General features: G+C 39.1%; 1 protein-coding gene across 3 annotated transcripts in view; it reads right to left on the minus strand.

Annotated features, from left to right (window-relative positions):
* Positions 1-24,374, minus strand: part of ATP10B (ATPase phospholipid transporting 10B (putative)) — a 362,023-nt gene that overhangs the window by 123,930 nt on the left and 213,719 nt on the right. The window contains exon 1 of one of the 3 annotated variants that reach the window (XM_020992354.2): positions 20,913-21,548. The exons of the other annotated variants lie outside the window; for them this stretch is intronic. Within the exon in view, the coding sequence (XP_020848013.1) occupies positions 20,913-21,376 (464 nt within the window). The 5' untranslated portion in view covers positions 21,377-21,548. Of the gene's footprint in view, positions 1-20,912; positions 21,549-24,374 lie in introns of those variants that run through there. 3 annotated transcript variants of the gene reach the window in all.

A 24,374-nucleotide genomic window follows, 5' to 3' on the forward strand; every position in this document is an offset into this window, starting at 1 on the left:
CAAATCACTGCTGCTCTATGTATCTCAGTTGCCTCATCTGTAAAATGGGTATGAATGATACTTGGATTACCCATACGCAGGAATACTGTCCAGAAAGCCCTTGGAAACCTCAAATACTTGGATATTTACATGCATTTCCTATCTTTCTGCTGTTGGAATTCCCTCCACCAGAGCATATAGCAATCCCTCCACACTTCCTTTTTTAAAAAAAATTTTAATTAATTTATTTTGAATTATTTACGATCACTTCCATAAGCTTTTGAGTTTAAAATTTTTCTCCCTTTCCCTCCCCACGACAGCACGCAATCTGATATAGGCTAGACATATATATTCCTATTAGACATATTTTCACATTAGTGATGTTGTAAGGAAGAATTAAAACCAATAGGAGGAACCACCAGAAAGAGAAAACAAAACACAACAGAAGAAAAAAAACAGCAAAGAGCATGCTTCGATCTGCATTCAAACTCCATAGTGCTTTCTTTGGATGTGGATAGCATTTTCCAACATGAGGCCTTGGGAGATGTCTTAGATCCTTGCACTGCTGAGAAGGGCTAAGTCTATCAATATTAGTCATTGCACAACGTGGCTGTTACTGTGTACCAAGTTCTCCTGGTTCTGATCACTTCACTCAGCATCAGACCATACAAGTCTTTCCAGGTTTTTCTGAAGACCACTTGCTCATCATTTCTTATAGCACAATAGTATTCCATTACATTCACATACCACAACTTGTTCAGCCATTCCCCAACTGATGGGCATCCTCTCAATTTCCAACTCTTTGCCACCACAAAAAGAGCTGCTATAAATATTTTTGTACATGTGGGTCCTTTTCCCATTTGTATGATCTCTCTGGGATATAGCCCTAGAAGTGCTATTGCTGGGTCAAAGGGTATGCACATTTTTATAACCCTTTGGGCATAGTTCCAAATTGCCCTTCAAAATGGTTGGATCATTTTGCAACTCCACCAACAATGCATTAATGTTCCAATTTTCCCACATCTTCTCTAACATTTATCATTTTCCTGTTTTGTCATGTTGGCCAATCTGATAGGTGTGATGTGGTACCTCAGAGTTGTTTTAATTTGCATTTCTCTAATTAATAGTGATTTAGAGCATTTTTTCATATGACTATAGTTGGCTTTAATTTCCTCATCTGAGAACTTCCTGTTCATATCCTTTAACCATTTATCAATTGGGGAATGACTTGTATTCTTATAGATTTGACTTAATTCTTCATATATTTTAGAAATGAGGCCATTATCAGAGAGACTGGTTGTAAAAATTCTTTCCCAATTTTCTACCTTCCTTCTAATCTTGGTTGCACCGGCTTTGTTTGTGCAAAAACTTTCAATTTAATGTAATCAGAGTTATCCATTTTGCTTTTTGTAATGTCCTCTATCTTCTGTTTGGTCGCGAATTCTTCTGTTCTTCATAAATCTGATAGGTAAACTATTCCTTGCTCTCCCAGTTTGCTTACAGTATCAGCCCTCATATCTAAATCATAAACCCATTTTGACTTTATTTTGGTATATGGTGTGATATTTTGATCTATGCCTAGTTTCTGCCATACTCTTTTCCAGTTTTCCAGCAGTTTTTTTCAAAGAGTGGGTTCTTATCCCAGAAGCTGAGGTCTTTGGGTTTATCAAACAATAGATTACTATAGTCATTGATTACTGTGTCTTGCATATTTAACCTATTCCACTGATCCACCTACCTATTTCTTAGCCAGTACCAAGCAGTTTTGATGATTGCTGCTTTATAATACAATTTAAGATCTGGAATGGCTAGGCCACCTTTGCCTGCACTTCTTTTCATGAGTTCCCTTGATATTCTCAACCTTTTGTTGTTCCAAATGAATTTTATTATTTTATCTAACTCCATAAAATAATTTTTGGTGGTTTGGTATGGCACTGAATAAATAAATTAGCTTAGGTAGAAATGTCATTTTTACTATATTAGCTCAGCCTACCCATGAGCAACTGATGTTTTTCCAGTTATGTAGATCTGACTTTTTTTGTGTGAAAAGTGTTTTGTAATTGTGTTCATAGAGGTCCTGGGTTTGTTTCGGTAGGTAGACTCCTAAATGTTTTATAATGTCTACAGTAACTTTAAATGGAATTTCTCATTCTATCTCTTGCTGTTGGGCTTTGTTGGTAATATATAGAAATACTGACGATTTATGTGGATTTATCTTATAGCCTGCAAATTTGCTAAAGTTGTTTATTATTTCAAGTGGTTTTTTACTTGATTCTCCAGGATTCTCTAAGTATATCATCATATCATCTGCAAAGAGTGATAGCTTTGTTTCTCCTTTGCTTATTCTAATACCTTCAATTGCTTTTTCTTCTCTTATTGCTAAAGCTAACATTTCCAGTATGATATTGAACAATAGTGGTGATACTTCCACACTTTCTAATTCAATGAACCTTCTAGTTCATCTCTCCAAAAATCTTTTAGAGTTATCGTCCTGACATAACAACGTTTCCTTCTGGTTCTTTTAATGTCATGAGGATGCTTGGACTCTTCATATATTGTCTCTTCTTAATACATGATCTGGAGAAGGAAATGGCAAGCCATTCCAATAACTTTGCCAAGAAAACCGCATGGGCAGCATTGCTGTGCTATGGTCCACAAAGTCTTGAAGAGTCAGACACAACTTACCAACAACAACAACAATTACTACATGCTCAGCTAACTGACGTTCCAGTTCAGTACAATTCAGTCCATCATTTATTTAGTGCCTACTAAGTGCCAAGGGATTTGAAAATTAAAACAGTTCTTGTCCTCAAGAAGCTTACATTCTACTTTTTACATCACTTCTTATGTGTGGGTCATTGCTGATAATATCCTATAGCCTGCTTAACATACATGTGTTTCCTTTACTTTTTGGTAACATACAATTTTGACCCATGGAAAACAAAATGTAGGTAAAACTGAAATTTATTATATTATGCAAATACGTTATGATGATGATGAATACTAATATCATCTAATAACTTGCCTAAGTTAACTCCTATTAGTAAGTACATTTCCTTTATTATTTTTTCTTGACCGTGCTTTCTCAGTCTCTTTGCTGGATTTATCTTTATTTGCCTCTTGCCATCTAAGTGTGGGCTTCCCCCAAGGTTCTATCCTGGGCCTTCTTTTCTTCTGCTATACTCCGCTGGTATACTATTGTCTATACCAATGGGTCCAACTGTCATTCCTATGAAGATGATAGCTAAATCTATTTGCCCAATCTTAATCTCTCTCCTGAACTCTAGGACTACATTGTTGTTGTTGTTCAGTTGTGTCCAGCACTTTATGACCTCATTTGGGGTTTTCTTGGCAAAAATCCTGGAACCGGTTGCCATTTCTTTCTCCAGCTCATTTTACAGATGAGAAAACTGAGGCAAACAAAGTTAAGTGACTTGCCCAGGGTTACACAGCTAGTAAGTGTCTGAGGCCAGATTTGAACTTAGGAAGATGAGTCTTCCTGATTCCAAGTCCAGTGCTCTATCCTCTGTGTCACCTAGCTGCCTTGCATTACCAACTACCTACGTCTACCACGACATCCTGCCAGGACCTCAAATTCAACATTCCTGAAACAGAACTGAGTATCTTCTCCCCTCTACCCATACCTCCTCTTGACTTTCCCATGTTTATTGCAGACACTATCCATCTAGTCACTCAAGTTTGTGCCATATCAGAGACATCTTTAACTCTTCCTTCTCCTTTACCTCTCACATTTAATCAGTGGCTAAGTCCTTTCATATCTTTGACATCTCTCATTTCAGTTCCTTTACTCCATTCCCAGATCTATAACCCCAGTTTGGTTACTCATCATGTTTCATCTAGACTATTGCAATAGCTAGAAAATTGGTGTTTCTTCCTCCAGTCTTGCCTCTCTCCAATTCATCTTTACACAGCAGCCAAAATCATCTTCTTAAGACTCAGGACTATCCTGTTCAAAAACCTTTAATACCTCTATATTGTCCTAAGAACAAAAGTCTAAATTCCTTTAGCCTGGTACCTTAAAGTTCTCCACAATCTTTTTTCAACCTATGTCTCTCTGGCCTTATTACTCCCCTTTCATGTACCTTATATACATACACACATGTAGACTCTGACTCTCTCTCTCTCTCTCCCTCTATACAAATACCCACGCACACAGACTGTATATGTGTGTGTGTGTATACATATATATGTGTATGTATGTATATATATACATATATGTGTATATATATATATATATTTTATACATATATTTTCACAATCAGATTCGACAACTTGTTTTTCAAACTCTGTATTTCATCTCCTGCCTCATGTATTTGCATAATTGGAAGGAAACTTCATGTGCACTTTTCAGAATCTTTATATTCCTTCAAGGCTCAGTTCAGATGCCTCTTTCTCCTCCTCCTCCAACCTATGAGTGTCCTTTCCCCAGCCCCCCTTCAAATATCCCTAGAGCATGGGTTGTTAATCTGGAGTCAGTGAACTTAAAATCTATTTGATAACTATTTCAATATCATTGATTTCCTTTGTAATGTTAAAAAAAAGCATTATTTTGAGAAGGGGTCTATAGGCTTCAAGCGGCTAGCAGAAGAGTTTCTGATACGAAGGTTAAAAACCCTTGGCATTCATTTTTTTCTTTGCTTTCTTCATATTCTTATTTGTACTATATTCTTCTTTATATCATACTATACCTACATATGCATTATGTTCCCTTATTTAAATGGTTGATGCAAACTCTTCAAGGGCTGGTACTGTTCAGTTTTTGCCTTTGTATTCCTAGCACCTGGCACAGCACATAGTAGGTACTTAAGTATTTGTTGAATTGAATTGCTTGTTGGGGATCTGTAAGGATGTAGAGGACCACAGGCTGTTCATGAGGTCTCACTGATGGACGGAGGCCCCTCTCTTGTGATTGATCTATGAGCAAGATTGCCTGGTTCGGTGCTCCATTCTATGCATCCCTAACTTCCCTAGTTACTCATTAGTCATTAACAGTGTATTTGTGATTGGTGGTAGATACGTACATGGACTGTGCGTGCACTGTCCTTGAGCACAGCATGGGTTATACATCATTGTAACTTGAGAAAGAGTTCCTGTTATTTTACTATATAAGTAAGTGCTTTGCTAAAAATAAATGGAGTTGCTGCCATCTTTTCTCCCGCCTCATCAATGTGTGCTGGAGTGAAAGATCAAGCTGGTCTTGATTCTTCAGGTGATTGGGAAATCCTAGGTCCTAGGTAGGCTCTGTAGCCGAGTGAACTAGTTGTGCACAACAAACTGGTGCCCAGTGTGGGGCTGCACTGCTGCCGTGAAGCTGCAGTGAAGCTGCACTGAAGATATGGAGAGTAAGACAGCTGCATGGAACAGTCGGGAAACATCTAGACCAAGAAGACGTGACACCCACATCAAGACACCGAGGTCTGTTGGAGCCAGGCAGCCTCCTTGTGAGAGGTCTCCGAATCTCATCCCATTGCAAGATATGGAGGGTAAGAAAATTTCTTACCATGAGGCAAAATCTAGGTAAACTCTCAGATAAAGAACAAAATGTTAGAGTAATATATCAAGTGATCAAGGAACAGGGGTGCTCGGTAACTCCCAAGAAAATAAGAGAGTTTCTAGACATTATTGATATAACATCTCCATGGCTTGCAAGGGAAGTCAGTTTAGATTTAGAACCATGGAAGATAGTGGAGGAACAATTGACAGAATTTTATAATACCAAGGGCCCGAAATCAGTTCCCCTGGGCACTTTCACTATATATAATCTTATAAAAATGGGCTTGCAAGCTGACATACAGGGTGAGAAGAGAAAATTCCCTGCCTGTACTCAAACTTCTTCGTTGTGCTCACCTAACAATAGTAGAGCAGGCTCTCCTGAGAGAGAGAACAGACCTAGGATTTATAGGTTCTATCCTGACTTAGCTGAAGCTTCAAAACCCCTCCACACTCTCCATACCCTGAGCTGTTAGATAGACTCAAGCATTATGAGAGGTCCCTATACAACTACAGATTGTTTTGCCTTTTATAAAAACCAAAACCTTAAGAAAGATTTTGCCTGGTTTTAGAATACCATGGAAGAAAAGATAAAATAAAATAAAAATAGTATTATTTCATTTGTGTAGGGAATTTCTGACAAGTTTCTCGCTTTTGGATTCTCCCTGTCATTTTGTTCTATGTTTGTCTGTGTCTGTGTGAATGATGGTCTGTGATTAATGTTTATAATTTATTTGATCTTTCACTGCCAGGCAGCCAAGGGCTGCAACTGGATTCTGAAATGCTGATAGTGACTTTCTCCCTTCCCCCTCCCTAATACCAGTGCATTCCCGGAGCGGGTGGATGGGGAGAGAATGGGAGAAAAAGTACTTCATTATTTAGGTTATATAATTTGACAAAAGGCAAGAAAGTTTAAGCATACAGGAATAAGAAAAGTATGGATAGAAAGAATAATATAATCTGTTTGCATGAATAGCAGGAATAGATGATTTGAGAGTAAAAGATTTGGAAACTTTTGGAGAAAAAATTCTCTTTCTTTTTTGCATTCTAAGGCTCTGGCCAAAGCTTTGGGTGTAAGATTGAAAGATTATGTTGAAAAATATTCTCTTCCTTTCTCTCGAATTCCAACCCTGGCCAGGTTGGGGTGGGGGAGAAAGAGGGAGAAGATAAGGAGGATGAGTTTCCTCTTCAGATCAAAAAGAAAAGTTTTTAAGTATTGGAACACAATCTAAAGATAATTTAGTTCATTCACATTAGCAATATGCATGTTTCAAGTTTTAAAAAATCTAGTCTCATTACAAATTGGTACACTTTTATGTGTTATGTCAAGCAATTTTTAATAATTTAGATGTTATTAAAATGTGAACTAAAAGAAACTGAAAGGTAGTGAGATAACTGTGTAAATTCAGCTAAATTATTTTATCAAGTCCGGTTAATCTTGTTCTATGATTTTTTATAACTGTCATTTAGAAAATCAGGTATTTCTGTCTTTACCTATGATTAAAGAACAGCTTAGAGCTAAAACAATTTAACTATCACTCAGGAAAATTACCAAATTGTTAACTAAGTTATTTGAAGTTACTGTTTTAAAGTTAAGACCTAGAATTTTTAATTACTTCTGAGAGAAAAGGAGGGGCACAAGGCAATTCTCTTAACTTTGTAAGCTTGCCAAAAGCTCCTACCAGCTGTGTGCCAAGGTCGTCTGCTCTGAGAAAAGAATTTGTTTATGTTATTGAGTTCCTAAACAATTCATTTAGCTTACTGAGAAATTGCAACTTTATATAAATAATTTCTAATAATTGGCTTTCTCACCAAGACAAGTTTAAATGTGGGAAAGAAAGGATGTTAAGTAAATTTCTTATATATGTGAGACCTAGTAAATCTTTGCTTATTGCATTTCTATGAAAATAATTAACTGTATCTGGCTTTAAGCCATAATCAGTGAAACTTACTGCTTGAGGTAAAAGACTCTTAGAACTATAACTAATTATGTTTTGAGTTTGAATTTGGGTATAGTTGTCTCATTAAATCAGTATTTCCCATTTTTCCTATTGTGATCCTTTAAGGAGGAATGTTTCTTACCATGTGCCCAAATTTTGTTCATAACACTATTAAACTTGTTAGTCAGAAATATTCCCAGACAAAAATAATTTATTATATGAATGATAAACTTTGCAGTTGTCCTACTACTACCAAACTCTCCTTATTAATGCCCAAGTTTTAACAAGCCTTTCAGTCTCAGAGATTTATAATTACCCCTGACAAAGTACAAAAGGTATCACCCCTTGCTTACTTTAGGTATATTGTTCTACAGTCTACAAGCATACCACCAAAATGTTACAAATTAATCAAGATTCCTTGATAATTTTTAATAAGTTTCATACAATTTTTATGGATATTAATTACTTCTAGCTTGTCTAATAGATCACCACTAATCAATTATTTTAAGATGAATTTAAACTACTAGGATAACAGTTAGCAAAATACAAAATGAAATCTAATGAACTTGTTTGGGTTCCTTAAAATTCATCTGTTTTTATTATTGCAAAGAAGTCAGGAAAATTAACGATGCTTTATGACTTCCTTGCCTTTGATAGTTATTGATTTAAAAGACTGCTCTTTTATTATTCCATTACAGAAAGCTAAAAATGATACATTACATGGATGACATTTTATGTGCTCATCCTAATCCTGAAGTGTTAGAAGAAATTTTGCAAAAAACACAAGAATTGTTGCAAAGTTATGGGCTTCAAATAGCCCCAGAAAAGATTCAAAAACATCCACCATTTCAATATTTAGGCCATCAAATACTTCAAGAGAAAATAGTTTTACATCCACCAACAACAGACCTACAAAAATTGAAAACACTTCATGATTTTCAGAAAATTATAGGAGATACACAGTGGCTTCGGTCACAGGTTGGCATTCCAAATTATATACTGATACCCTTGTATGTTTGCCTTAAAGGTGATTCTCAATTAGATTCACCCCGGATACTGACCCCTGAGGCAAAGCAAACATTGTTGTATATTCAGGAACAAGTAGTTGGAGCACACACAAACAGGATTGATAGGCATGAAAGCCTGGAAGCTTCTATATCTAACACCCCAAATTCTCCAAGAGCAGTAATACCTCAGAAACAAAGGCTTTTAGAATGGGTATATTTACCATCTCAGTCAAAAAACATTCTAAGTAATTATATGGTCCTGATAGGGGACTTAATACATAAAATTGATAACAGATGTTTATAACTATGTGGCACGCATCTGGAAGTCATATACCTTCCATTTTCTCAACAAATAATTGAAATGGCAATACAAACAATGCCCAGCTGGCAAGTGAATATCAGTTTGAAGCTTGTGTATGGAAAACCCCTTAAATACCATGTAATCTTTGAGAATTGGCCTTGGATACAACCCACACATACATCAGGTGAACCTGTATACGGAATTAATGTCTTTACTGATACCACAAAGATGAATAAGGCTTCTATCTGGTGCCCTAAAAGAAAGGAATTATAGGTGACTAATACACCTTTTACCTCCACACAACAGAATGAATTATATGCTGTCTATTGTGCCTTTCACAATTATAAGGAGCCAATGAATATCATCACAGATAGTAAATATGTAAAAGGAATCCTAAAACACCTAGAGACTGCAATAATAAAAAATACTGGTAATAATATCTGTCAGTTGCTTCATGATATACAACATTATATACAGAAGAGGAGAGAAAAATTTTATGTTTTGCATGTTTGGTCCCATGCTCTTGTTCCAGAACAAATTTTTGAAGTTAATGATTTTGTTGATAAATCTTTAACAATGAATGTGGAAATAGAAGGGAATAGTCATAATCAATTACATTTATCTGGTAGGTGTTTAAGAACTTTATATGGCATAACAAAATCCCAAGCATGTGAAATTGTTATGCTCTGTGCTACTTGTGTGTCTTTTCAGCCCCCTTTTCACAACCCCAAGGGACTTACACCTAATGCCTTATGGCAAATGGATGTTACTCATTCTTCTCCCTTTGGAAGACAAAAGTATGTTCATGTTTCTATTGATACTTATTCAGGCTTTATTTTTGCTACTGCTTACATGGGTGAGGCTGTCGGCTATGTTATTAATCATTTGCTTCACTGCTTTTCTTTTGCTGGCCCACCTCAATGCTTAAAGACTGATAATGGTCCTGCATATATTTCACAGGGTTTTAAAAAGTTTTGTACTGAGTTCATTATTCGTCATACTACTGGCCTTCCTTATAATCCTTGTGGTCAGGTCATAGTTGAACGCACCAATCCTACATTAAAGATGGTGCTCCAAAAACAAAAAGGGGGAGCTAAGGGATCCCCATGGCATCAATTAAACGCTGCACTCTATACTATAAAGTATTTAAAATTCAACAGTTGTAACCTCTGTCCTGCAATGAAATATCTGGCAGGAAATGACAACAGTACTAGTGACAACACTAAATTGAACAAATTCCTTTTTCCTAAACACAATATGAAAGTCTTGTGGAGAGATGTTGATGGTGTCTGGTAGGGCCCAGGGCAAGAGCTAACCTGGGGGCAAGGGTTTGTTTTTATTTCCACAGGTGATGGAGAACTTTGGGTCAGAAATAAGGATGTCTTCATTATCCATTCAGAAAAGACAGGGCAAGCAGAAAAGAAAACACAGACCAGCCAGGAATTGAAGGAGTCGAAAGAATAAGAAGAAGGCCCTACATGAACTTGTAATCAAGCTGTGCCTCTTGTCATTATCGTCGGCAGTGGTACAGAAGACCACAGCCGAGACAGGAAATACAACAAGATGGACTTTTGTGAGAAAATCACCATGGCCAAGACTGGCTACATGGGGAGAGACAATACCTGAGGTTATTTTACAAGAGAATGCATCTGCAGGATTGGGGAAGGAATTTAATTTTACACCTCAAAAGAATGGGTGAATTACAGTAACGTTTAATTTTCAAAGATTGGTATGAGTCATGTTCTGATCATATTTTTGGAATAATAGACCAAAGAAATCAATTAGCAATTGTTAGGAAGAAGAGGTGTATTTCATGTGTAGTATTAGCAATTGTTTCACTTATAGCTATTATAACTGCTTCTGCATCTTTATCTCAATCTATGTCTATCGCAAGAAATGAAATGGTTCAACCTTATTTTATGAATCAATTAGCTCGCAATGTATCAAAGGGTTTTCAAGCACAAAAAAGGATAGATGAGGGTTTTTACCACATACTTGAGGGAATGAAGGAAACCATTATTGAAATAGGTGATGAATTGGATATTTTAGAATATAGAACACATTTGAAATGTGATTATAGGTATGAATTCATTTGCCTTACCAATGTTAAATACAATGACTCCCAATGGGAGTGGCAGAAAATACGCAGACATCTGAACGGGCTATTTGGGAATTCTACTGTTGCATTGGATATTGATGATTTATATAAAATTGCTGATGATATTGCGAGGGCGGCTGATGAAGATTTGATGCCAGATAAGACTGCCCAACATATACTTGATTGGCTAGATGAACTCCACAACCCTTTTGATAACCTTGGACATTGGCTTATGTCTTTATTATCTTCTTTATTGCTATTATGTTTGCTATTGCTGGCCATGCTGTGTTTTGGACCGTGTTTGCTCAGGTGCATAGCTAATCAGATAAAGGACCTTGGGAGTGAGCTTCATATGCTCTGTCTCCCACAAGAATAAAAAGGGGGAGTTGTTGGGGATCTGTAAGGATGTAGAGGGCCACAGGCTGTCCATGAGGTCTCACTGATGGGCGGAGGCCCCTCTCGGGTGACTGATCTATGAGCAAGATTGCCTGGTTCAGTGCTCCATTCTATGCATCTCTAACTTCCCTAGTTACTCATTAGTCATTAACAGTGTATTTGTGATTGGTGGTAGATATGTGCACGGACTGTGCGTGCACTGTCCTTGAGCACAGCATGGGTTATACATCATTGTAACTTGAGAAAGAGTTCCTGTTATTTTACTATATAAGTGAGTGCGTTGCTAAAAATAAACGGAGTTGCTGCCATCTTTTCTCCCGCCTCATCAATGTGTGCTCGGAGTGAAAGATCAAGCTGGTCTTGATTCTTCGAGTGACTGGGAAATCTTAGGTCCTAGGTAGGCTCTGTAGCTGAGTGAAGTAGTTGTGCACAACAATTGCTTATGGGGTTGGGAAGCTCATTTGCTATTGCTTGAACTTCACAGACTCCTGCCAGGCCCCCCTTGCTAATGGAATACAAGTAGCTATATAGAGACTTTTTGCTTTAGGCAGAAGAAAGAGAAGACAATCTTAGTGGAGCTCTAGAGAGAGAAGAAGGCTGGGAAGTAGACATTAGGGTGGCTGAGCCTCTAGATCCAAGGAGAAAGAGAATGAACAAAACATTTATTAAGCACTGTCTGTATGCCAAGCACTCTGCTAAGTGCTGGAGATGAAAATTAGAAGGTAAGACTCCCATTCTAAATGCTGCTCAGTTGTTTCAGCCATTTGACTCTTCATGACCCCCTTTGAGGTTTTCTTGGCAAAGATACTGGACTGGTTTGCCATTTCCTTCTCTAGTTCATTTCATAGATGAGGAACTGAGGCAAACAGAATTAAATGATTTGCTCAGGGTCACAGTTAGTAAGTATTTGAGGCTGGATTTGAACTTAGGAAGATGAGTCTTCCTGACTTCAGGCCCAGCACTGTTTACCTCAGTTTCCTCATCTGTACAATGAGCTGGGGAAGGAAATGGCAAATCACTCCAGTATTTTTGCTAAGAAAACCCCAAAGTAGAGTCAAGAAGAGTCAGACACAACTCAGAAATGACTAAACAACAACTCTTTGTCTTCAACAAAAACATAAACTCTGAATATAAGTTTTTTCTTCTGTATATAAACTTTGCCTTCTCTCCTTGCCTTTAATGAAACCATAAACTCCTTGAGGGCAGCCACCGTATCTTAGACTTCTGTATCCCCCATAATATGTGGAATGGTGCTGAGCACATAATAGGTGCTCAACAAATCCTGGACAAGATGAGTGCTATGTTTCCTTAGGATGATTTAGCCAAAGGTAAGGGAAAGAGGTGATGGAGAGGCCTCTCAGGCTTGCTGCCCTTGAAACCTCCAATTTGTCTCTTTAGGTACCAAGTGCTTCTTTCAGTGAACTCCCTTCCATTTGTCCCTCCACAGAGCTCTCTCTCCATCATTTCTTGAGGAGATAGGTTGTAGTTCCCCAGACTTAGATCACAGAGCAGAAAGGTGCCATAAAAATCATCTAGTTCAAACCCTCTGTTTTACAGATGAGGAAACTGAGGACCCAAGAAGGATTTGTCCAAAATCACATAGGCAGTAAAGGGCAGAGTCAATTTGAACCCAAGTCCTCAGATTCCAAATCCAGTAATCTTTCTACTATATCATGCTATCCTTTGGAAACTTATAGAGTTGTAAAATCTTAGATTTGAAAGGCCCCTCAGAAGTTGTCAATTCCAATTTGTACCTAATACAGGAAATCCTTTTATGACATGAGAAGCAATGCGCCATAGAATGGAAAGAGCTCTGGCTCTAATATCAGAAGACCTATCTGGGTTCAAATTCCAGCTTTTATGGTTACTACCTGTGTGACCTTGGGCAAGACTCAAACTTATTGGGCCTCAATTTCTTTATCTATGAAATAAGGGAGTTAAATCAGATGGTTTCTGAGGTCCTTTCCTTCTGTAGCTCCATGATCCCATAATCCCTGACAGGGGCCTAAGTTTCTGTTTGATTCTAGTCCTGTCTGGTGGGCAGGTAATCAGGAACTTCAAGAGGCTGATGTAGGAGCATGATAACCCACTTACTTTTCCTTTTCCTCAAAATCATACTTTGATGAAGTAAGAGAGACGAAGATCCTCAGCTCTCAGTGCTAGGTATCAGGTTACCTGAGTCACAGAGCCTGTTGGTAACAATGCCCCTGTCTTATGGAACTGTGTATTCCACAATGGCATCTTGGTGTGCTGACACACAAATCCTGCCCATCACCATAGGCCGGTGGCCCTTGAGATGGCTGAGATCTTGTTTTACTGCCCTCTCTCTTGTACCCCATCAGATTGTTTGGGGGCATGATGTATTTTGTCCTGACGTGACAGGCAGAATAGGCTGAAATGGTTTATTGCCTTCCTTGAGGCAGTGGGAGCAGCTGGAACTTTTATACGATTTATGCCTTAAACAAGCTCCCATTTCAAAACTCCAACGGCAGGGTATACGTGCCCATTCAAGAATCAACTGAATAGTCTACTGGTTTGTAAAAACGCCATGTCTGTGACATGTTGCATCGTCATGCTCCAAATGACACTGGGTTTAAACCCTGGGTTTTTCTCTGTCATATATGATTTTCTGATTCTGCTCGCCAGTCTACTTCACATCTTTTTACCAGATTGGTGGGATTCAGGGGCCAGTTGTGATGCGAGGGTTCTGCATTCCTCTTACCTCAGCCAATCACATTCTTTGTTATATTCTTAGGCCTTCTCCTGATTCTTTTGACATTGGGCTCATGGTCATTGCCTCAGCCACTTAATATTTCCTCTCTTGAGTTCTGCCACCTTATAAGGATGACTTATTTGACCTTTTGGAACTTCCTTGCCCTACACAGATCTCACCAATGCCCTCTTCTTTGGAGTAACTTAATATGGCATCACATAATGATAACAACTTCTATATTTTTTTACTTTGTGGATGCACGGTTATGTCCACATCTAGATTCATAACAATGAGAGGCTGCATAGTGTAATACATAGGGCACTGGACGTGGTGTCAAGAAGACTCAGTTTAAATCTAGCCTTGTACATTTTACTAGCTCCGTGACCTTGGGCAAGCGACCAGTTTGACTAAATGATCTCTGAGGTTCCTTCCAGTTCTAGAATTAATGATCCCATAATCTATGGACAGCTCAGTGAAGTTACTGGGGCAGAAGTTATCCTTATGAGGTAAAGGAAATGACTTGCTTGAGGTCACACAGCTAGTTAATGGTGGCTCTGAGTATTAGAATTCAACTCTCTTGCTTGAAGCTGAGCATTCTTTCCAATGGAGCAGCCTGTGTGGAAAGTTTCTGAGGCCCACGTGAATAAAATCAATAACAATAATAGCTGTCATTAATGTTGCCCTTTTAGGTTTTCAGAGTATTTCACATATTTGATCCTATTTGAGCCTCATAACAAACCTGTGAGGTGGATATCCCCATCTTACAGAAGAGAAGACTGAGCCTCTGTGAGGTTAAGAGATCTGCCTAAGGTCAGAGACACAATGTGAACCCAGGGCTTCTTAACTCCAAGTAAAGCATTCTTAGTAGAGCAGATCAAAACCCAAATATAGAAAGTGGTTTTCCTTTGTAGCTGTTCTCTGTTTTCCCGGAGGGCTCAGAATTCACAGAATTTTAGAGCTGGAAAGGATCTTGGCAATGATCTGGTCCAACCACCTTATTTTGCATATGAGGCAAGTTTGGGACTGGGTCCCAGGTTACTTGGATTTCAGTTTGAGGATCTTTCTACTAGATCAGAGTTTCTTAAATTGTGGTCCACAAACTTAAAAATATTTTATATAACTACAGTTTAATATATTTTCTTGGTAATATTAGGTACTTTCTTATCAGTTTAAAAACTGAGAAGGGGTACATAGTCTTTATCAGATTGCCAAAGGGGTTCATAACATAAAGGAGGATCCGAAGCTTTGTCTTATATCCTGTTTGCTATTTAAAGTTTCACATAAGTGGTGGTGACCACTATCACTTTTGCTTTACAGATATGTAACTAACTTTCTGGGAAGGAGGAGATGCGCAAAGGCAAGTTTGGAGCTTTGGGATCAGATATTTTCCCCATCCCACCCCCCTTTCATCCCTATTAACTATTACCCCACTGAACCTCAGATCCTCCTCTTTTCTAGCTATCTTTTGGATCCTAGCAGAAATCACCTATTATGATTACTTGTCAGAATCCAGGGCTGTGATTCTGAACAGATTGCTCCAACTTCAGTGGAGTTTTTCTTCTGTCTTGGTGGAGGAAAGCCCCAATGCCATTAGCCTTTCTTTTCCTTCTCTATTGTGTCCTAAAGAGTATTTATTAGTGATGGTTTGGGACCAGATTCATTTTATTGAGCCCTGGGAGAAACTAAGGAAATATAGTGCTAAATTTAATTGGTTCTCAAAGCAGTATCATAAATCTGATTAGTGGCTCATCTTTAGATACAAGAACAGTTACTATATTAAAAGAAAATGCTCTAACTGGATTACAATTCAGTTAATGAGGCTGCTGGTGTCTGTAAAAAGACATACACCCATACCAAGAGAGGTTTGTTTATACAAACAAATCTACATTAGATAATGCAATACCTTGTAAGGAAAAACTAGATGGCCAACTCTTTAATGGGAAAGAAATTAAAGTGGAAGGACTTTAATTTCTAAAGCTTAGCTGAAGCTAAGATTAAATAATCTTAGCCAAAACGTGAAATGAAAGCAGTGATACTGTGTTACTTTTCAGAAATAAAGCTGTCCTTTCAGGATCCAACGTTCTATACCCAACATGTCATCTTGGGCCATCACTGTTTGGTAAAAGCTAATTCCCTTGTACATCTAGGTGGTGCAGTGAGGAGAGTGCAGGCCTTGGAGTGGGGAGGACCCCAGTTCAGAAATCTGGCTTCAGTGTGAACTCTGGGCAAGTCACTTAACCCTGCTTGCCTCAGTTTCCTGATCTATAAAATGAGCTGGAGAAGGAAATGGCAAACCACTCCAGTATCTCTGACAAGAAAACCCCAAATGGGGTCATGAAGAGTCAGATATGGTTAAAACAACCAAACAACAACAATAATTCTCTTCTGTGTCTATGAACAACAGTGATAGTGCCTCACACTTGTGTAATTCTTTATATTTTTTCAAAGTATATATGATACATACACACACATATATATGTACATATGTGTGTGTGTATATATATACATACAAATATATATATATACAAAATATTCATCAGAACTTCAAAATGAACCCTAAGGAAGGCAAAACATTATTAACCTCATCCTATAGGATGGGAAACTGAGGCTCAGAGTAGGTTATTCTGAGATTCATTCTGAGTCTTTGTCTGGTACTTTACCCACTGCATAAAAAATGCTTAGAAAGTTTCCTTTACCTTAGAATAGGTCTTAAAGAAAGAACTTTGATTATTGTATTTTGAGGCTTCAGAAAGGGTCCCATGATATTGTAAAATCCTGTATCCTTTTCCCAAAGAAACATCTAGACTAGACCCATAGATTTAGACCTGGTAGGGAGATACCATCTAGTCCAACCATTTCATTTTAGATGTGAGAAAACTGAGGCCAAGAGAGATTAAATAACTTACTCAAGGTCTTCCAGCTAGTTTGAACAGAGCTGGGACTCCTAACTCCACTTTATCACACTGTTGTCCTAGAATCTGTACGAGCCTTCTGATTTCAGTTGTCACCCTTCCATCTGAGCAAAGGCCTCCTGCATTCATAAGGATGTCAGCACACGCTGCATGTGAGAAGCATCCATGCCATAGGAAGCCTGCTAGGGGCAACAGTAATTAGCTGCCGCCCATGAGTTAATAGCAGCGACGTCAAACTCAGATAGAAATGGGGGGGGCCACTAAACACAAGGATCCCTGTGGATGCATATTGACTTAGAAAACCACATAGTAACATTATCTATGTTTTATTGCATTTTTATTTATTTTGTTAAATATTTCCCAATTACATTTTAATCTAGTTTGGGCCGCATTTGGGAATGTTAAAGGCAGCACAAGCTGCATGTTTAATACCTCTGGTTTAGAGGTTCTCAAAACAAAAAGGTGTAGTAATCTCACTTGAGAATCTAGAATTATTATCCTTCCCAAGGAAGAAAGCTCACTTTACTTCACATTTCACTTCATCCATGTCTCTTTCATTAACACAAAATTAAGGAAAGAAAGAAGTGAAGAAAATAACATTCACAGGGGGAATAGAAGAAGCCAGACATTTATTTAAAAAACACTCCTGTAAGTAAAGTGATCAGATATCAGCAGCTTTTTCTTTCCCTGCAGTTTCCTTAACCAAATGTTAGTCAGTAACATACTTCACCTCTAGATATCTAGTAAAACTGTCAACCTTCAAAAGAATCAGACCCAACTTCCAAGAAATCAGTCTATTCGGTTTTCTTTTTTTAAGATCTATCATTCTTTCTATCCTGAATCCTACAAGGAAAAAAGGAGTCTGGGTATATTGTTAGTGCCTGGAAGCTGGCTTGGAGTTTGTTTTGGGGACATCCATAAACCAAGCACTGAGAAATAGACCTTGAGTCTATTTCATCAAGAAGCTCATACCAGAAACTTATTGTCTATTTCCCTGAACAGAGAGATCAGCATCGATAATAAGCAGTCTATCAGTTACATATCTTGAACTCCAGGTCACTCAGACCAGTAATACATGCTAGGGAAAGAAGTCATTTCTGTAAGTCAAGCACGCTTCCATTCCCGCTTCTGCTGAAACTAGATATGAATTTCTGAGAAGATAAAAGGCTGGAAGGGCATGGTGGGAGACACGTTCATGTTTCTTCAGTGCAATGATGGTTTCCTTTACTTGCCAAGTCTTCCCCTTGCCATCTATAAAATCACCAATTTTTGCCACTTGCCGCCTCCAAAAGATTACCTAACCCCATACTCTCTCCGGTGAGGCTGGAATTTAGTTCTTGCATTTTGTTTGGGACAACGTGTACTGCCACAAACTTGGGACAGCCTCAACCAACCCTGTCTTGTTTTCTTGGACTAAGTAAAAGTCAGTCCTGTGTATGAATCTCTATACCTGCTGTTAAACAGATGCATAGTTCAGCCATCCACCCAACGGAGCTGGCTCAAACCCGACTTTACAGAATCCCAGAATTTGAGAGTTAGAAGAGATGTTGGTGGTCAACTAGTACAATCCACACACAGAAAGAACCCCCACTACAACGTCGCAGGCAGGCGGCCAACCGCCATTTATTTTAAGAGCACTGAGGAAGGGGGGCCTAGGTCGTCTCAAGGAAGGACATCTAATTTTGGACAACTGTCATTGCGAGGACATTTTTTTCCTGCTATAAAACCCCAATCTGATTATTTGCAACTTTTATCCACTGCTCCTGACCTCTGGAGCCAACAGAACAAACCTAATCTCTCCTTCTTCTGAGAAGTTAAAGACAGCTATTATATCACCCCCTGAATCTTCTCTAGGTCAATGTTCTCAATTTCTTTTTTTTTTTTTTGTCTAGGCAATGGTGTTAAGTGACTTGCCCAGGGTCACACAGCTAGTATTATTTATCTGAGGCTGGATTTGAACTCAGGTCCTCCTGGATCCAGGCCCAGTGTTCTATCCACTGCGCCACCTAGCTGCCCCTCAATGTTCTCAGTTTCTCAAAGGATTTTTTTATGACCTGGATTCCAGGCCCTTCACCATTCTGGCTGGCCTTCTTTGGGTACTATCCAGCTCTCAATTGCCTGTGATACTTGGAACTCAACATGATACTCAAGATACGATCTAATGAATGCAGAGTGCAGGAGAACTATCGTGGTGTTCCAGGAAGTTGTGGCTTTCTTAACAGCCTTCAAGATTGTAGGGGCTTTCTTTGGGGATGCACCATCACGCTGATTATTATTACCCTACATTTTTTTTTCCAGAAAACAAATGTTATCTATTTCTCCCCTGCTTGTATTTGTGAAGCTGATTTTGTGGACCCAAGTGTAAGATGTTACATTTATCCCGAATGAATTTCACCTAATTAGATTCAGTCCAATTCACCAGTCTGTAGAGATCTTTTTGGATTTCAACTCTGTCATCTATTATAGTGGCTTTCCCTCTAAGCTCCTGTCTTCTGCAAATCTGATGAGCGTGTCTTCTAGGCTTTTATGCAACTCATTGATAAACATGTTAAATAGCATAGAGCCAAACACAGATCCCTGAGATACTCTACTAGAGACATCCTACCATAGACCTTGACTCCAGTGCACGTAATAATAGAATTACGTAATTTTTGTAAAAACTAGAAGAAGAGGAAGAATGGCTAATAGCTAACGTGTATACAGTACTTACCATGTGCTAGGCCCTTTACAATTACGCTTTCATTTGAACCTCAGAACAACCCTGCGAGATAAATGCTATTATTGTTCCCATTCTACAAATGAGGAAACTGAGGCAAACAGAAGTTAAGCGACTTGCCCAGGATCACCCAGCTAGTAAGTGCCTGAGTCTGGATTTCAACTCAAGTTTTTCTGATGACAGCTTAAAAGACCATCTAGTCCAACCTGCTCACTTTACTAAAGTAGAAAATGAGGCCCAGAGAGGTTATGTGACACACACAGCTAATTTTAGTGGTAGTATTTGCACGTCAGTCTTCCTGGTTCTAAGCCTAACACTCTTATTTATTATGTTATTCTTTCTCAGGTTTTCTGACTCCTAGTTCAATGCTGCTACATGGTTTAAATGGTATAGGGACCTCTGCGTGAGGAAATTCCTTTTAACAATGAAAATAGACAACTCTTTTGCAATCTAAGGTCTTAGAGAATTGCCTGGGGAAAGAAGTGCATTGATTCTCACCAAGTCACAAAGCCTTCAAATGTGTCTGAAGCTGGACTTCCAGTCAGGTCTTTCTAGCTCTGAGACAGGCTCTTTCTCCCCTTAGCCAAGCGGCCTCTCATTGCTTCTCCCCCATACTCTGCTGTCTCCCACACAGACAAGGGGCAATACTGAAGACAGGCTGATGTAAGATCGGACTGTGGGGGACAGGAGTACGTTTCTAAAAGGTACTTCACTTTATTGTTTGTTTTTGCTAAAGAGAATAATGCCTGCTTCTCATTTGTGTGCTCCTTAGGATCTGTCTCAACAGCCTTGATGTGAAAATTCCTGCACTGACCTCGGAAGAGGTCAACATTTACATGAAATACTTAAATGCTGAGAGAATTTCACTGAACAAAGTTTTTTTTTTTTTTTAAGAATGCCAGGGCAATATCTCCTCTATATATCAGCATTTTAAATTTCAGAGTACATCAAATATTGGCCTTTCCTTTCCATAAGAATTTTAGTCTGGCATTCCCAATGTTATGGATTTAACCACAGGGGGTAGAACACCAGGCCTGGAGTCTGGAAGACCTTAGTTCAAATCTGGCCTCACACACTTACTAGCTGTGTGACTCTGGGCAACAGGACACTTAATCTTGTTTGCCTCAGTTTCCTCATCTGTACAATGAGCTGGAGAAGGAAATGGCAAACACTTCAGTATCTTTGCTAAGAAAACCCCAAATGGGGTCATGAAGAGTCAGACAAGACTGAATAACGACTGAATAACTATTGAAAAACAGCATGCTCCCTCATTTTCCCAAAACACTCCCACCCCCATGAAGGTGAGGACCATCTACTTCCAATGAATTGTTTTATTTACCTGCTATAGATGAAGCAGGGCTGATTATTGATTATCTTATCTGACTTGTATCTCCGAAGGTCCTCCCAGGCATCCTTCAGGGCAGTTACCACCAGAATAATACCAATTGGAACCAAGCCGAAAGCTGGTTGGAATGCATTGACCACTGAGACAAAATTCAGGGCTGCAATGGCCACAAAGTAGAGATTGGCAAACCGATGTAACTGCTCAAAAATGTTCTTGGGCAGGAAGGACAGGAAGGTGTATTTGGTTGTTCTGATTTGGTTTCTTGGGTGTTGTCGATTGGGGTTTTCTTTTTGGGGTCTTCCTTCAAAGTTTGGGTTAGAGACCACAATATGCTTTCTTTCCTCTTTCTCCTTCTTTTTTCTTCCTTCCCTTTTCATCTCTGCCCTCTCTTGAGTCTCAGGGGTCATGCCATGGCTTTTTATTTCCCGGTAAAAAAGGTTTTTTTTGAGCAGCTCCATTATTCAGCAGCATGGTCCAGCCATCCTTTTCTTCCTCTCTTTGGGGTAGTGTCTTCTGCCTCCTTTCCCAGACTGATAATCCAAACAGGGGAAGGGGTGGTAAATAAAGGGAGCAAGAGATTTAAAACAAGTGGAAAAACTGGTCTAGGGAGAGGTGTGTGCCCAACCTGGCTGCTTCCTTCTCCACCTGTTGAGATGCCTACGTCATCCACAGGTATCTTCCCCTTTTACCCAGTCACTGAGGCAGGTGAGATGACTCTGGGTCCTAAAGCCTACCTGGTTAAGCTTCAAGAATAAGCCACAATTTTCAAATGATAAAGAAAAGGTAACATTGGGTTGGGGCAGCTAGGTGGTACTGTGGATAGAGCACTGAGCATGGAATCAGGAAGAAATGAGTTCAAATCTGGCCTCAGACACTAGCAGTGTGATCCTGGGCAAGTTACTTAACCTCTATTTGCCTCAATTCCTCATCTGTAAAATGGGGACACACTAGAGAAGGAAATGACAAATGACTCCAGTTCCTTTACTAAGCAAACCCCAATCATGGGGTCACAAAGAATCAAACATGATTGAACAATAACAACACCTTTTTGGGTCCACTATTGGGCCCCTGTCAAACATCTGCAAGAAGAGGTCCTGAAGTCAGTTCTTATGCCATCATGAATTTCTATGCTCTATGTCTTTCTCAAGTTTCATCTCAAAGTTCCCAAAGCTGTACCATATGTGTGTGTGTGTGTGTGTGTGTGTGTGTGTGTGTATATGTATATATATATGTATATATATATATACATATATATATACATATATATACATATATATATGTATATATATATGTATATATATATATACATATATATATACATATATATACATTATATATATATATATATTACATATACAGTACTCCATGCCTCTCTGATGTACATTGTTGTTATTGAATCTTTATGTTGGTATTATACATCTATCCTCCCTGGATTATGGGTTCCAAGAGGGTAGGAAACATATATTTTTTGGTCTTTGTGTCCCCCACCCCCACCCTAGTACCACAACAAATCAAGACAAATCATCTAGCATTTATTATAGCCGTACCATGTGCCAGGCACTGTGCTAAGCTCTGGGAATACAAAGAAAGGCAAAAACCTGTCCTTGCTTTTAAGGAAGTCACAATTCGATGGGGAGACCACATGTAAACGACTACGTACAAACAAGATAAATTTCAGAAAATGGAGGTAGTCTCAAAGGGAAGGAACTAAGGTTAAGGAGGACTGGGAGAGGCTTCTCGTAGAAGACAGAGCTTTAGCTAAGACTAGGAGAAAACTGTGGAAGCTAAGAGGTGGAGATGAGGAGGAGGGGGAAATTGCAGGTATAGGGGAACAGTCAATGAAAATGCTTATAGTCTGCAGATGGGGGGTTTTATGTAAAGAACAGATAAGGGGCCACCTAAGTATATATGTGGATGTATGAAGAATAGAAAGGTATGTATGAGTCCAGGTTATAAAGAGGTTTGAAAGCCAAATAGAGCATTTTATATTTGATTCTGTATGTAATGGGGAGACACTAGAGTTTACTGAGTAGGTGTGTGGGAGATAGGGAAGAAAGGGATGTGATGTGGTCTGATAGCAGTTGGGGAATGATTAAAGATTATTGAGAGAGCAAAGATGATCTGCTGGAGAAGATGGGATGGAATGGGGTCACTTGTGCATATAAAGGGGTTTGCCTTGACAAGAAGAGCCACCTCTTCATGTTAAATAAGCGTGAAGGAATATTGGAAGAAGGCATCTGAGTGATGCAAGATGAGGAACAGGTGAGAAAAGGTAACTCTGAGAACAGCTTTAATTTTTTTCAGTGAAATAGGAGACAAAGTTCTTAGCTGAGAGGGCATGATAGATTTGAGGAGGGAGGAAAAGGTTTGGAAAAGCAGCTGGGGTGAGTGAAATAACAAATAGAGTTGTTGTCGTTGTTCGATTGTATCTGATTCTTTGTGACCCCATTTGGTATTTTCTTGGCAAAGATACTGGAGTGGTTTGCTATTTTCTTCTCCGGCTCATTTTGCAGATGAGGAAACTGAGGCAAATAGGGTTAAGTGACTTGCATAGGGTCACACAATCTGAGACCAGATTTGAACTAAAGTCTTCCTGAGAGAGCCTAGGGCTCTATCTACTGCCTCACCTGGCTGCCTTAATGAATAAATCAGGGAAGTGTAAAAGGATTGCTTTGATTCTCTGAGGGCCTAGTTCAGATTATGTAACATAAAGATGGAGCAGGCCCAGTCAGCATGGTTTCATGATTTTCTCCAGCTTTCTTCAGCAGCATATGAGTAGGAGTGAAGGCGTAGATGGTGAGATCTTTGATAGGATAAAGTGGCAAGGGAGTTGAGAGAAGGTAGTGTAGAGCTGAGTGGCATCACCGACGGGTCAAGATGGGGAGGGGAGGAAAGTGTAGGCAGGGTAGGGGTGATGGCCCTGAGGACTAGAGGAATTGGTGCTTGTGGTGACGATAAAGGACAGGGGGTGGCATTGCAAGGCAGAGGTGCAATGACAACAGACTGTGATCAGTTGTTCATGACTATGTATGTGGAACACTTGTGGGCACTGGCAAGATCAAGGGTATGACCAAATAATTCTGTGTGTAACTGAGGTGGAGTGGAGGAATGGGGCATGGGAAATGAGTAAGTGGAGGAATTTGGAGGTGAGAGTGTTTGAAGACTATCTACGTATGTTGACGTCTCTTAGTATGAGAGTGGGAGCTGTGGAGAGAGAAAGACCATGAACCAGGCACTGACCTCACTGAGGAAGGAAGGAGAGTTTCCAGGAGGTCTGTAGACTAGAGCTACTAGCATCTCAACTAGATGATAAATATGGATTGAATGAACCTCAAAGGAGGCATGGTTCCTGATTGACAGTCATAGAGGTAGAGCCTCGAAGTGTGGATAGGGAGCAAGGAGTTTTCCAATTCTTTCTTGACCAGTGAGTTGGGGTGGAGGGAGGGGTATGTATGA

This window comes from Phascolarctos cinereus, unplaced genomic scaffold (genome assembly GCF_003287225.1).
Source record: "Phascolarctos cinereus isolate Bilbo 61053 unplaced genomic scaffold, phaCin_HiC Scaffold_2;HRSCAF=192, whole genome shotgun sequence".
In the NCBI taxonomy this organism is placed as follows: domain Eukaryota; kingdom Metazoa; phylum Chordata; class Mammalia; order Diprotodontia; family Phascolarctidae; genus Phascolarctos; species Phascolarctos cinereus.